Genomic DNA, 15811 nt, shown 5'->3' with positions numbered 1-15811 from the left:
ACCCTAAAGAGCTGAGAGGTGGATATATTGGCTGAAAAGAAACGGGCTATATACATGGATGAAATCCATCCATCCATCCATCTTCGTCCGCTTATCCGGTGTCGGGTCGCGGGGGGATCAGCTCCAGCTCCAGCACATGGATGAAATCACAAATCACAAATGACCCTGGAGGGAGAGACAGAAGGAGGAAGGGAGAGAGGGAGTGAGAGAGAGGAAGGGAGGGAGAGAGAGAAGGAGTGATGGAAGGAGAGAGAGATTGAGAAGGATGGAGGGAGGGAGAGACAGAGGGAGGGAGAGAAGGAAGGAGGAAGACTGAAGGAAGGAAGGAGGGGAACAGAGGAGGGAGGAAGACAGAAAAGAGAAAGAAGGAGGGAGGCATAGAGAAAGAGAGTGAGACAGGAAGGAGGGATACAGACAGAGGGAGGGAGGGAGACAGGCAGATAAGGAGACAGACAGACAGACAGACAGACAGACAGACAGAAGTGGAACGCAAATGATATAGACTGATGATCATAGTTAGTCTAGTTAGTTGACTCCTACTGCAAGCCTGGAGTAATCAGGTAGACTGTCTGTGAAAGGGTTGTCATGGTTACTAAGTGGCTGTGGCCATGTTTATAAACATCTCTTTGATCTGTTAACGATCGCACCTGGTCTTAATATGTCTCCTGTAGTACACCGCAGCAATTCAGACACTGAGAGCGAGCTCTCAAACAAAGCCTCAGACTGGCAAAACTATAACTGCTATCAGTCAAATGACGTCATCCTGAGGGGTATTGCACAAAACCAGGATAAGGGATTAAGCCGGGATATTCAGGTTATCCTGGATGAATTTAGCTTTGACTTGGTTGCACAAAAGCAGGTTGAATTAAACCCAGCCAAGTAACCATGGCGATTTATTCTTTGCAGCTAGCCTGGTCCAGAGCAGGCTAACAGGCAGGCTAAGATTAATCCTGGAGTCTTATGTGTTAAATCAGCTGACGCTCTGATCCGAAATAAACGTGTTTAACAGTTATTCCGTTGTCTTCTGAATGTGTTCTGCTTTATTTTTATTAACATGCATTACTTGTCACTATTGCTGTCACGAGTTTGATTTAAATCCTACTACTGCAGTTGTTGAGATGGTAATGGTAAAAAGTGGGACGATACGGAGGAAATGGGCTTTTCCTCCGCTGCTGTCCCCGTGAAATGTGCCCCCGCCCGTGCAACACGGGGAGGCGGGGGGAGGCAGGGGGATCCTCCCACACCATGCAGCGGACTCTAAAAGCGGACTTTTAGCATCAGCAACGACGACAATGGCACCTGATCAAATGTCCTTCTTAATCATTTTAATTTGGTGCTGTCACTTGTCATCTTGGAGCTTGGGAGTGAGAAAAAAAAAACATGAATAATAACAGGCTACATTGTTTTACAGATATGCTTACAGTGTGTATTGAAGTCACTTCTTTTTCTAGTTTTTGTCCAGTCATGCATGTTCTGTATGAACATTAATTGTAGAAAGATATTTAGAATTAGACATAGCTTATGAAGATCTGTGCATATGGTTGTAAAACATATTCTCGCATTATGAATAAGCTTTGAAATTAAGCCTAGTCCTTTCCCAGGAACAAGAATTATTGTTTTTTTATTTATATAGTGCTTTACAGGCTACTCAAAGACACTTTATACTAAAACCAGCACATTTAGCGCATAAAAACAGATACAGCAATAAAACCAACACATAAAACAAGCATATTAAAGCAATTAAAACATGGAGTGACTAAGTAGATTTTTTTTTTTAAATCCATATGTATTCAGTCGGTCCGCTATTGTCTGTCGGGCTTTTTTTCCCGTTTGATAACAGCCGTATTTCCCTTTTTGCATATTATATGTTTCACCTCCTCGTAAATTTCCATTAGAAGCGGCTGCTCAGCGGGTGAAACATATGCCTCACACGTCTTTTCCATTTCTGCATCAGTAAATCTATGATCGATACCGTGGTCTATTTAAGAAATCCGTGAACGTGCACTTATCCCAGCTATGTACACCTGGCTTGACATAGCTTCACCTACTTATCCTGGCTCGGCAAACGTGCAACTGATTAAGCCGCGATGAGTGGATCACACTAAGTCAAGCTGCGCTTTTTCATTTATCCTGGATTTCTTTATTCTACTTTTCTGCAATAGGCCCCAGAGCACCACAAGGCCTTTGTGAACGTATCGGTATAAAATTGATATGGATAAACATAAAAATGTGGGCATATCAGCGATTTAAAAAAGTGGTTCGTTCTGCCGTTCACTGGAAAATATGTAGGACTTTTATCATTGCAGCGGATGGAAGGAAATTTGTTACTCTCATCATTTGGAAGGTTGCTGAGCCCAAAGTATAAGACATATCGCTTATCACTTTTTCTGAAACTAAACAAAAATACCTACGTTTTGATGTATGAATTGTGTATGACAAGTAGATATTGTGGGCGTGAGAGCAGTTTTTAGAGAAGGGACAAAGATAATTTTTTTAAGGCTCTGTGCTGTAGCTGTGACATCCACTCTAAGCTGCCCCATACACACTCATTAGAAATGCAGAAAAATCCTGAAATGATCACTGAACTTAAATAGCATTTTCACAAAACCTGTAAAAGATATCAAAGTGAAAAGTAGACCCCGGATAGCTGAATATTTTGTGAACAGTTTAAAGTTTGAATCACGTCTGTAGGTGGAAGAATGTAGGAGGAGATACATTTTGAAGCAGAAGAGGATTTGAAGGAGTTGAAGCCTGCTCTCATTGACTTCAATGTAAAAAAAAGTGTTAAAAAGCTTAAAATTTTAAAAAGTATAAATAGTAGAAAAAAAGTTGAAGAAGTCTCATCATTAGCTGAAAGAGCTGAACATTTTAAAAGTTGAATGGTTTAAATAGGTGAAAGTATGCAGAAGTTACGCTGAGCCAAAAAACGTACGGAATGAGCAGAAAAATAAAGAACAGGATAACAACTAGAAAATGCATTTCCTGCAGAAAATGCGTGGGAATGCTGAACAGCTGAATTGCTAAAGCTAACTGGATGAATAGCTTAAATACGTAAAAAGAAGATGAAGTAGTGAAAATAGTTGAAAAAGTAGGAATGGTTTTAATTAACTTGAATTTCATATCATAGTACCACTAATGTACAAAAGATGTGGAATAATTCAAGTTTTTTTAAAAGCTTATGCTAAAGCTAAACTGGATCGCTGGTTAAAATGTGTAAGAAAAAGGTGAAGTTGTCAGACAGACGGACGGGCGGACAGAGAAAGAGGAAAGAGAGAGGACAGAGAACAGAGAACAGAGAAAGAGAACAGAAAGAGAACAGAGAAAGACGACAGAGAAGAGAAAGAGGAAAGAGAACAGAAAGACGAAAGAGAACAGAGGACAGAGGGCAGAAAGAGGAAAGAAGAAAGAGGACAGAAAGAGGAAAGAGGACAGAAAGAAGAAAGAGGACAGGAAGAGGACAGAGGATAGAAGAAAGAGGACAGAAAGAAGAGGAAAAAGGAAAGAGAACAGAAAGAGGAAAGAAGAAAGGACAGAAAGGGACAGAGGAAAGAAAGGGGACAGAGGACAGAAAGAGGAAAGAGAACAGAGGAAGGAAAGAAGAAAGAGGACAGAAAGACGACAGAGGAAAGAGAGCGAGAGGACAGAAAGAGGAAAGAGAACAGAGAGCGAGAGGACAGAAAGTGGAAAGAAGAGGAAAGAGGAAATAGGACAGAAAGAGGAAAGAGGACAGAAAGGACAGAGAACAGAGAGGAAAGAGAACAGAGAGCGAGACGATAGAAAGAGGAAAGAAAGAGAACAGAAAGAGGACAGAAAGAAGAAAGAGGAAAGAAAGAGGAAAGAAGAAAGAGGACAGAAAGAGGAAAGAAGAAAGAAGACAGAAAGAGAGCAGAGGACAGAGACCAGACAGACAGACAGAGACCAGGACAGAGACCAGGACAGAGAACAGAGACCAGGACAGACAGACAGACAGACCAGAACAAGAGAATAGAACAGAGAAGACAGACAGACAGAAGTGGAAGGCAACAGATCTAGACTACTGTTCATATTACTGCCTGTAGTATCTGTATAGACTACTGTTCATATTACTGCCTGTAGTATCTGGGTGTGTGTCTGTGAAAGTGTTGTCATGGTAACGAATGGCCAGTGGATATGTTTATAAACATGCTTTGATGTCTGTAATCAAGTTGATGAGCAACACCTGCTGAATCTGTCAGCTGTGCTTCAGCTATTCAGAGTCCCTGAGAGCGAGCTCTCAAACAAAGGCTCACAGTGGCAAAACAATAACTGCTATCAGTCAAATGACGTCATCCTGAGCACCACAAGGCCTTTGTGAACGTATCGGTATAAAATTTATATGGATAAACGCAAAAATGTGGTCATATCAGCGATTTCAAAAAGTGGTTCGTTCAGTGTTTCGCTGGGAAATATCCAGGAGTTTTAACATTGGAGCCAATGGAGAAAGATTTGGACCTCTTGTCATTTGGAAGCTCAACCAGCCAAAAGTAAAAGGCGTATCACAAAACTGAGCAGATTGCCTGAAACTAGACAAAAATACCTACGTTTTGATGTGTAAATTGTGTATGACAAGTAACAATTGTGCGTGTACGAGCAATTTATAAAGAAGGAACTAAGATAATTTTTTTGAAGCTTCACCCTCTGAATGATGACATCATCACTCTAACCAGCCACATACACACTCTGTTTAATAGATAAAAAATCCTGAAAAGATCACTAAACTTAAACAGCTTTTTCACAAAAACTGTAAAAGATATCAAACTGAAAAGATAAAGCCGGATAGCTGAATATTTTGTGAACATTTTAAAGTTTGTTTGGTGTCTGTAGGTGAAAGTATGAAGGAGCTGAAACTTTTGGGAGCAGAAGAAGATTTTAAGGAGTTGAAGACTGCTCTCATTGACTTCAATGTTAAAAAAAAGTGTTAAAAACCTTAAAATTTAAAAAAGTATAAATAGTAGAAAAAAAGTTGAAGAAGTCCCATCATTAGCTGAAAGAGCTGAACATTTTAAACGTTGAATGGTTTTAATAGGTGAAAGTATGGAGAAGTTACAGAGAGCCAAAAAACGTACGGAAGAGGGAATAAAACTAGAAAATGCATTTCCTGCAGAAAATGCGTGGGAATGCTGAATAGCTGAATTGCTAAAGCTAACTGGAAGAATAGCTTAAATCCGTAAGAAGAAGTTGAAGTAGTGAGAATAGTTGAAAAAGTGGAAATCGTTAAAAAGTTCAAAGTTGACGCTAAACTGAATTGTTGGCTTTAAAAGTTGAAAAATGACAAAATATGTAGAACATTGTGAGGTCTTTAGCTGAAGCTGAAGAATAGTTGAAAAAGTGGAAATTGGTTCAATAAATATGAATTTCATTGAAAAGTTGAAGAACACCACTAATAAAATATAATATAATTATAATAATAAAATAATTTCTTGAAATACATTTGTAGAAAAGCGTAAGCTAAACTGTAAAACTGTCAAAAGTGGAAGTTTCAATAAATTGACTAAAAAGACTTATCAGCCATATCCATTGCATAGAACAAACAAGAGAGAAAGAGAGGGATAGAGAGGAAAGGAGAGAGGGAAAGATAGAGAGATAGAGAGAGAGGGGGGGAGGGAGGGAGAAGGACGGATGGGAGAGAAGGAAATAGAGAGAGAGAGGGACAGGGAGAGAGAGAGAGAGAGGGGGAGAGAGAGAGAGGGGGATGAGAGAGAGAGAAAGACAAAGAGAGAGAAAGAGAAGGAGAGAGAGGGAGAGACAAAGAGAGAAAGAGGAGAGAGATAGAGGGAAAGAGAGAGAGGGAAAGAGAGAGAAAGAGAGAGGATAGAGAGGGAGAGAGAGAGGCAAAGGGAAAGAAAGAGACAGAGAGAGAGGGAAAGAGAGTGATAGAGAGAGAGAAAGGAAGAGAGGGGGAGGTAGAGACAGGGAGGGAGAAGGAGGGATGGAGAGAGTGAAAGAAAAAGAGAGAGAGAGAGGGATAGAGAGGCAGATGGAAAAAGAGAGAGAGAGAGGGGGAGCGAGAGAAGACAGACAGACAGACCAGAACAAGAGAATAGAAGAGAGAAGACAGACTAAAGTTCATATTCTGCCTGTAGTATCTGGGTGTGTATCTGTTGTCATGGTAACGACTGGCCAGTGAATGTTTGTAGTAGTTGAAGTAGTGAGAGTAGTAGAAAAAGTGGAAATCGTTTTAAGAAGTATGAATTTCATTAAAAAGCTAAAAGTTGATGCTAAACTGAACTGTTGGCTTCAAAAGTTGAAAAATGACAAAATATGTATGTTACATGTCAGACAAAGCACCTGTCGGCATGTGTCTCTCTTGTTGTTCCTTCTCTTGCTTACTCTGCTTTCTCTCCAGGTGATTGAGATGATTGCTTTCCACCTGTGTTTGGAGTGGACCAATCAGCATGCGAGGTGGAAGTCAATAAAAGGACTCCTGAGAAGCAGGAGCTCAGTCTTGCTCTGCATTGCTGGCTGGTTGCCAGTGTTCCTGTCCTTTATGCTGAGGCTGCTTTGTTATTAAACTTAAGAGTTTTGTGAGGTGGAGGTTGAGGACCGTAGGTAAGTTGGGGTACCCTGTACATTTTTGCACGTAGTTGATCATTGTATAGATACACCAGGCTTAGTGGTTGTTGCCGCCTGTGTAACGTTCTCTTAATCTTTTTGTAGAGAAGCAGGCTAGGTATTTGGTTTGATTTTGTTTTGCTTGTAGAGCTAGTGGTGAGTTAGGCCCTGTTTTGTTATATTGATTTCATTTGTTTGGCACAACCTCCAGGTCCCATCCTCCACCCTCCTGTTGTGAACTATTTCCATGTTTGGAATAAAAAGACCAAATGTTTCACTTTTACACGGACTCTTTCACATTTCATTGATTGTCGTGTTACTGTCCCTGATTCCCTCAGAGGGGTCGTAACAATGTAGAACATTGTGAGGTCTGAAAAAAAAAAAAAAAAAAAAAAAAAAAAAAAAAAAAAAAAAAAAAAAAAAAAAAAAAAAAAAAAAAAAAAAAAAAAAAAAAAAAAAAGGAGAGAGAGAGAGGCAGAGGTAAAGAAAAAGAGACAGAGAGAGAGAGGGAAAGAGAGATGGAGGGAGGGAGAGAGACAGAGAGGGAGGGAAGGAGATAGTGAAGGAGACAAAAACAAAAAACAGAGGGACGGAGAGAGAAAAGGAGGGAGGGAGGGAGACATAGACAGATTAGGAGACAGACAGAAGTGGAAGACAACAGATCTAGACTACTGTTCATATTACTGCCTGTAGTATCTGTATAGACTACTGTTCATATTACTGCCTGTAGTATCTGTATAGACTACTGTTCATATTACTGCCTGTAGTATCTGGGTGTGTCTGTGAAAGTGTTGTCATGGTAACCAATGGCCAGTGGATATGTTTATAAACTTGCTTTGATGTCTGTAATCAAGTTGATGAGCAACACCTGCTGAATCTGTCAGCTGTGCTGTGCTTCAGCTATTCAGAGTCCCTGAGAGCGAGCTGTCAAACAAAGCCTCACAGTGGCAAAACAATAACTGCTATCAGTCAAATGACGTGATCCTGAGCACCACAAGGCCTTTGTGAATGTATCGGTATAAAATTTATATGGATAAACGTAAAAATGTGGTCATATCAGCGATTTCAAAAAGTGGTTCTTTCAGTGTTTCGCTGGGAAATATCCAAGAGTTTTAACATTGGAGCCAATGGAGACAGAAATGGACATCTTGTCATTTGGAAGCTCAACCAGCCAAAAGTACAAGGTGTATCACAAAACTGAGCAGATTTTCTGAAACTAAACAAAAATACCTACGTTTTGATGTATGAATTGTGTCTGACAAGTAGATATTGTGGGCGGGAGAGCAGTTTTTAGAGAAGAGACGAAGATTATTTTTTTGAAGCTTCACCCTCTGAGCGATGACATCACTCTAACCAGCCACACACACACTCTGTTTAATCGATAAAAAATCCTGAAAAGATCACTAAACTTAAACAGCTTTTTAACAAAAACTGTTAAAGATATCAAACTGAAAAGATATAGCCTGATAGCTGAATATTTTGTGTACATTTTAAAGTTTCTTTGGCGTCTGTAGGTGAAAGTATGAAGGAGCTGAAAATTTTGGGAGCGGAAGAAGATTTTAAGGAGTTGAAGGCTACTCTCATTCACTTCAATGTTAAAAAAGTGTTAAAAAGCTTAACATTTTAAAAAGTATAAATAGTAGAAAAAAAGTTGAAGTCCCATCATTAGCTGAAAGAGCTGAACATTTGAAAAGTTGAATGGTTTAAATAGCTGAAAGTATGCAGAAGTTACGGAGAGCCAAAAAACGTACGGAATAATAATAAGTATATAAAGAACCGAATAACAATAGTTGGAATGCTGTTGAACAGCATTCCCACTAATTAAGCAGAAAAATAAAGAACAGGATAACAATAGGTGGAATGCTGTTGAACAGCATTCCCACTAAATATTGATATATGATTTAATAAGTTTTTGTGTGTGTGGACATTTTTGCCACGAAGGTGTCCAAAGGGTACAAAATGAATCATTTAAGTATAAAAGACATGTAAGAGTAAAAAACACTGGATTTAAAACATTTGGCTGAAAAGAAAGGTTCCTACAAAATTTCATGCCATAAGCAGTAACACAGCAAAAATGATCACAAAATGAAAAAAAAAACTTGAGAAATGTACAAAAATGACCGAGGAGGGCATGAGGGTTAAAATCACCTACAATAGGTACTTTGTACTACACATGATACAAACTGAGAATTCAGATAAAAATTCAGAATACGGACCTGGAGCTCGGTAAACAACAACAAATATAATTGGCTGTAACGTTTTCCATGTTGGATGTTGAAGATTAAGAACAAGGCTTTCAAACGAGTTCTAATTTAGTTTAGGTTTATTTAGATTAATTAACAGGCTTGAATCAAAGATGGCTGCAACTCCCCCTTCATGTTTCGGTAAGAGAATAGATCAATATGATTATCTGATATCAGATTATCAATATGATTATCTGATATCAGATTGTTTACTAGGACTGCTATAGAAGACAGAGATCTGATTTAAAAGTCAAAATTGAATTATCCTATTATGATCTATTGCAGTGGAGGTTTTTAGTTTAACTCCTCTTTTGTTTACTTTTGATTTAACCGATCTGAGTCGGGGGACAGACACCGTGGTTATTAGATTATGAGTGGGCGACTGCTCCAACAGAAGCACAGAGGAGCGTGTAGCACTGCACCTCTGATTACTAATATCAAACTTGGATTGTCATGGTTTATGACATAATAATAGACAGATTTTTTGATGAGTCCAAAGTGGGATGAATGCCGTCTCTCCTAATCAGCCCAGGCTTTCCTCAGAACGCCCCCCAGTTATCTACGTAGCCCACATTATTAGCTGGGCACCCCCACCCCGACAACCATCGGTGGAGAGATGACAAGCGGCTGTACATGTCATCGCTGATCAGGTTTGGCAGGGGTCCAGAGAAAACTACTGAGTCCGACATTGTCTTTCCATATGCACAAAGTGACTTAACATTCATTTTAGTGATCTCCGTTTTACGTAATCGGGTATTATTACCACCTACGTGAAACACGATATTACTGTATTTACAGTTATCTTTAGCCAGCCGTTTTAAATAGGATTCCACATCACCCGAAGGTTTGGAAACAATAAGTCCCACACAGTGAGTGCTCCAGTTGTAGATCTTTATTTGAAGCAGTGTCCATATATCACATCTCCACCATAGTCCACTACCACCTGTCCTCAACTCCACTCTAGAAAATCTTATCTGACACCAAACCAAAACCCAAAGACCAATACTCTTCAACAAGTTGTGTACAATTTAGAGTGAATCTGGTTAGAAGGAAGGACGTGCACACTGTCCTTTAGAGAACTCTGTGTATAAAGACTGGCCTCATTAAAAAAGGCTTGGTAAATAAAAGTAGACATGTCAGACCTGGAGGTCTGCGATTGTAAAAGGCAAAGACAATGACAGGCAGCTTCAATGGGAGAAAGGGGGGCTGCAGGTCCCTTCCCTCCCTGTGTCAGTGCAATTCATCCCCCCCCCCCAACTAATAGTCTCTTATACACAAAATAGAGTTGTAAAGGCAGTTTGTTACATTTCACATTATTCTTCATACTTCATTATTAATACAGTATGTACACTGGTTCATAATATTGGTATGTAGCTCTATTTACATTTCTGTATTCACAAACAGTACTGTGTACACCTGCTGCCATCAGCAGCCATAGAAACACAGAGAAACCAGCGTTTTCTACATATACTCAGTCCAACTAACACTGCCTTGCATATGTGATTTATGTCATGTGCTTTGCCAAACATCAGGCCACGTGACTAGACTGACTGTTCCCTTTACTGCAGTTTGTCTAACTCTTTAAAATACTAAGTCCTACAAAAATCAATAAAAGCCATCACCTTCTCAGGATTTAAGAACGTTAGTAATCCTTCTAAGAAAGTCATGTGGTCAGGACTCGAGCAGTAAGCAGTCTTCGTTCTCACTGGCAGGCAGCATTAGCTGCTGCTCGTAGTACAGACTCTTGGCATAGTTGATTTCCTGAGAGATTTTGATGGCGAGACTCTCACTCTTCACATGGACCTGTGGAGAGGATTGTTACAAGGTTTTACCAGAGTGGAAACACCAATGCTGGGATCAGACAGACAGACAGACAGATGAGGGGCATTGGTCGCTATCAACTCCGAAACCACTAAAACAGCTTCACTCTAATTAAGTAAAGCATCACTAGTGTCTTCTCCATATTTACAGCTGAAGAGCACTCTGCCCTTATTGGTCAGGGTCACCGGACACGTTGTACAAGTGTCACTGTGGGAAAAGGAAAATATATTTGGACACAGTAGTCTTTTTGCCCCGACATCCTCAGGTATTTCAGGTGAAGGTTGTCTCCTACTTTTCCTCACTACACACGATAAACCAAGCAACTGTCTTATATTTTGTTTCTGACACCCGAAATGTGTGGCGATGGTCCGCTATTGGTCGTATCTGATACAAACTGACACAGTGAAAGACTCAAATGTTGTGTAGTCTGATCGCAATAGGGTTGGGTACTGTTCACATTGTTACCAGTACCTGAAATTCGAACAGTAGCTTTTTTTTGGTACTTTCTCTCTGTAATAACAAAAAAATGTGACTTAAACTAAAACATAGTTTCGCTCTCTGTCAACATGCAGAGAGGACTTAGAAGCTCCCGCTTAAAGGCTCTCAGGGACCAACATTTGGTACTGCTTGATTTAATGTGAATCGGTCCTCGGTGGTACAGACGCAATTCGGTCGGTATCCCAAAAAAGTACAGTACAGGCCAAAAGTTTGGACACACCTTCTCATTCAATGTGTTTCCTTTATTTTCATGACTATTTACATTGTAGATTCTCACTGAAGGCATCAAAACTATGAATGAACACATATGGAATTATGTACTTAACAAAAAAGTGTGAAATAAATGAAAACATGTCATATTTTAGATTCCTCAAAGTAGCCACCCTTTGCTTTTTTTGATAACTCTGCAAACCCTTGGTGTTCTCTCAATGAGCTTCATGAGGTAGTCACCTGAAATGGTTTTCACTTCACAGGTGTGCCTTGTGTCAGGGTTAATTAGTGGAATTGTTTCCCTTATTAATAAAAAAAGCAAAGGTTGGCTACTTTGAAGAATCTAAAATATAAGACATGTTTTCAGTTATTTCACACTTTTTTGTTAAGTACATAATTCCATATGTGTTCATTCATAGTTTTGATGCCTTCACTGAGAATCTAAAATTTAAATAGTCATAAAAAAATAAAAGGAAATGCATTGAATGAGAAATTGTGTCCAAACTTTTGGCCTGTACTGTACATAGTTCGCTACCCAACCCTAGATCGCAACATAAGAAAGGATGTCATGAAGAAAAGAGAGATGCCTCGGACTACCTCCAAGTTGCTAACTGATATGAATAGAGTAACAGATCAGATAAAAAGGGGCTTGTCAAAGGGGAATTTAGCTAATTTCAAAGTGGTCAGTGAATCAGTGTTAAGGGTATTTTTTGTTCAGGTTTTAAGATCTCCAACAATAATATAATTAGATTTAAAACCCCAGAGGATATCTACAGATACACATACAGATATACAAATAGCAATGGGGAAGAAGGGAATTTAGTTTGGTGGTCAAAGCATAGAACAAAGACATTTAAAATAGTTTAGAGAGCAACATGAGCCTGATAATCAGGGTAAGCTGTCGTTTTGTCTAACCAATCAGCAGTGACTGACCCATCTGTCATTATTGGTTTTCACTGTGTTTGAAAAAATAAGTTTGTTTAAGAGCTGTTAGTTGTGTAAGTTTACGCTCAACTTTAGACTGCAAAAATAATGGACGTAGCAGCAGTGACGTCACCCAGCTGACGCCGTGGCCCGGCTAACCAACGAGCAACGAGGCCAGCTTCATGGCGGACCACGGGAACATGGCGTGGGATGACTCGGACTCAGGTCCATTAGCCTCGCTTCTGGAAAAGACGAGGAGGATGTTAAGCCCTTTAACCTCCCAGCGACTGCAAAGCCAATGACGGTGGGTGGGGAGTGCAGCGGATCTCCAAACAGTATGTACTACCTAGCCTCTCAAAAAAAATGAAGACTCAACTTCTTGACGTCCCTGTGGACCTGAAAGGCTTATTCAGACCATGCAGAAACAATGTGGGTCCTATCTTGCACCCAGCGCAGCGCAAAGCCCGACCCAAGTGTCTTTTCTAGTTTAAGACTGACGCAGTTGTCAGTTTGCCCGCGTGGTTTAAACAGCTGTAGCCCATGGGTGTGCTGGTCTTACAGGGAGGTGTGATCAGGTGCATTCTGGGCGTGCTGGTCTTACAGGGAGGTGTGATCAGGTGCATTCTGGGCATGCTGGACTTAAAGGGAGGTGTGTTCAGGTGCATTCTGGGCGTGCTGGTCTTACAGGGAGGTGTGTTCAGGTGCATTCTGGGCGTGCTGGTCTTACAGGGAGGTGTGTTCAGGTGCATTCTGAGCGTGCTGGTCTTACAGGGAGGTGTGTTCAGGTGCATTCTGGGCGTGCTGGTCTTACAGGGAGGTGTGTTCAGGTGCATTCTGGGCGTGCTGGTCTTACAGGGAGGTGTGTTCAGGTGCATTCTGGGTGTGCTGGTCTTACAGGGAGGTGTGTTCAGGTGCATTCTGGGCGTGCTGGTCTTACAGGAAGGTGTGTTCAGGTGCATTCTGGGTGTGTTGGTCTTACAGGGAGGTGTGTTCAGGTGCATTCTGGGCGTCCTGGTCTTACAGGGAGGTGTGTTCAGGTGCATTCTGGGCGTGCTGGTCTTACAGGGAGGTGTGTTCAGGTGCATTCTGGGCGTGCTGGTCTTACAGGGAGGTGTGTTCAGGTGCATTCTGGACGTCCTGGTCTTACAGGAAGGTGTGTTCAGGTGCATTCTGGGTGTGTTGGTCTTACAGGGAGGTGTGTTCAGGTGCATTCTGGGCGTCCTGGTCTTACAGGGAGGTGTGTTCAGGTGCATTCTGGGCGTGCTGGTCTTACAGGGAGGTGTGTTCAGGTGCATTCTGGGTGTGCTGGTCTTACAGGGAGGTGTGTTCAGGTGCATTCTGGGCGTGCTGGTCTTACAGGGAGGTGTGTTCAGGTGCATTCTGGGCATATTGCTATCTTGAGGCAGTGGGAAGCAATCGCACCATTGACCAACAAAAACCTGGTCTAAACTCAGTAACTCAGCATTTCATTGTTATTTTAACAGAGCATTAGTAAAATGCTCCTAGACTCCTGCACAGTGCGTGCACACTATGCTTGTTACACACACAGGGATGCACAGCAGCGCACACACACATGCAGAAGATTACAAATTTAAATATTAAGGTGCAAATCCCGGTGGGAGAGGACACTCTGATTGGTTGATTCCATGTTACGCCCAAAACACACCTCTGATTAATGAAGACACTAAGGGCTAGATTTATCAAGCCGTTTGCGCCTGTTTCCAGGCGCTAATTGGTCGCAAAGACGGACGTAACCGATGCGGGCTATTTACAAACAGGGCGCACTTGGGTAAAATGGCAGATTGTCTGCCACATGAGCGAGAAGAGACAAGTTGCGCTTTCAATATGCGTTCGTGGGAGGGTCGTGGGGAAAGTGGGAGTTCCACCCAAAAGGTGGGAGGATAAGCGCATGTGTGACCTAATTATATATTCCGTGGTATTTACAAAGACTGTCAGTAAGGGCCTCTATTCTGGGGGGGGAAATTCTCCGCCTCTTTAAACCAGCCGCAATCGAGTTTCCTCGTAGACCTTTATGCCGCTGGTGAAATGGCAACAGCAATTTGAGCAAGACGAAGACATAGGCGAGGCTGAAAATATTTTTAACAGAAGAATCACACTTTGTCAGTGAACACAACATAATTTAGCGTTACAGATCAAGCAGACATGCAATATTAGAGTTACTGGAAGAAATCAAAGATGAAATTGAATCTCCCACTCAGCGTTCACATCCCATTCCAGCAGTTGTTAAACTCCTCGCTACATTACACATATTGGCATCAGGATCATTTCAAACAGTCATAGCATCAGCAGTGGGAATATCGCAGTCTGCACTCAGCCATATCATAGCACAAGTACCGCTTTGCTACAGCGCAATCTACGGTATAGTGGGCGGAGAAAGACGCTGATTGCCTGATGGGTGTCAGGGTTGATAAATACTACGCAAACTGTGGAAGCATAGCGTGCGCTATTACCGAACTCGCATAAACGGACGCAGCGCAAACTGCGCTAGTGTTAGTAAATCTAGCCCTAAGTACAACCCTTTTGAACCATGTGCCCGCACACAGACCCTTTTTCCGCCATCAAACTAGCAAGGATTTGGACACGCCCTAAACGCACCTGCGCCAGGCGCTTCACGCCGTGCGCTCAGATCGTTAAAATAGGGCCCTGTGAGGGGAAACGGGTGAAGCACTGCATGCAGACCTTTCGAGCCATTGCAACAGTTAGAGCTTAAATTTCTCACACTGCTAACATGTGAGTGACAGTCAGTAAACCTGTCATGTATGCAGTTGCAGGATTCCAAGGTTTTACTAAAACCTCATCCCAAACTCCACCACCTAAGGTTCCTGAACCTTTGGAAAGTACTGCCGCAAAAGCTATAAAACTATTCTACAGGAAGTATTTAAGTCCCTGGTTCCTTCGGTCACAACCCAGGTATAGTTGCTAAAAGGTTCCTGCTACCTGGGAAATGTTCCTGTTTCTCCGGATAATCCACAAACCTCAGGACTGAATTTATGGAATAATTCCTACCAAACATGAAAAATGTTTACAGTCAATCTTTTCAAAGTAGCAAAAACTAAAATCCATTCAGCTCCATTGCATTGGGGTTTAGGCAGAAACCTCAGAGACAAATAGAACCAGAAGCAGCTGCATGGACAGATACAGGAGAATTATATATAATATTTTGTGTAATTCGGGTATCGTACTATCCAGAGACTGTCAATATAAAATGACTCAGAGTGTCTTACCATGGGTTTCTGGTGGGAGGGGCCAGGGATAGCCATACCACTGCTGGTGCTCTCAGCTTTCTTGGTAAGCTGCACATATACCTTCCCATGATCCTTAGAGACCAGACAGTGGTACAGGTCGTCGTACTTGACCTCCAGGAAGATGGCCTCGCGGTCCACGTATTCCCCCGGCCGCAGGAAGTACACCACTTTGGAGGAGATAAGGACGCAGTAACTGTCGATGGGCTCCACAGCGATGAAGCTGGTGTGAAAAACAGAGTGAAAAGGGTGATCAGGGTATCAACGCACACAGCGTGGAGA

At 41.5% G+C, this 15811-nt stretch overlaps 1 protein-coding gene across 7 annotated transcripts in view; it reads right to left on the bottom strand.

Moving 5' to 3' along the window:
* Nucleotides 1–9690: 9690 nt before the first annotated feature.
* The window catches only part of vps13d (vacuolar protein sorting 13 homolog D), a 134988-nt gene continuing 128867 nt past the window's right edge, over nt 9691–15811 (bottom strand). For 6 of the 7 annotated variants that reach the window (XM_039801938.1, XM_039801940.1, XM_039801939.1 and 3 more), the window contains exons 68-69: nt 15512–15752; nt 9691–10616 (exon numbers count right to left, since the gene is read on the bottom strand). In XM_039801938.1, the coding sequence (XP_039657872.1) occupies nt 10485–10616; nt 15512–15752 (373 nt within the window). In that variant the 3' untranslated portion in view covers nt 9691–10484. Of the gene's footprint in view, nt 10617–11806; nt 12509–15511; nt 15753–15811 lie in introns of those variants that run through there. The other variant, XM_039801945.1, reaches the window with a different exon arrangement.

Source organism: Perca fluviatilis, chromosome 5 (genome assembly GCF_010015445.1).
Source record: "Perca fluviatilis chromosome 5, GENO_Pfluv_1.0, whole genome shotgun sequence".
Taxonomy (NCBI): Eukaryota; Metazoa; Chordata; class Actinopteri; order Perciformes; family Percidae; genus Perca; species Perca fluviatilis.
Note: the sequence above shows the minus strand (reverse complement) of the source record. Positions and strands in the feature narration are given on the sequence as shown.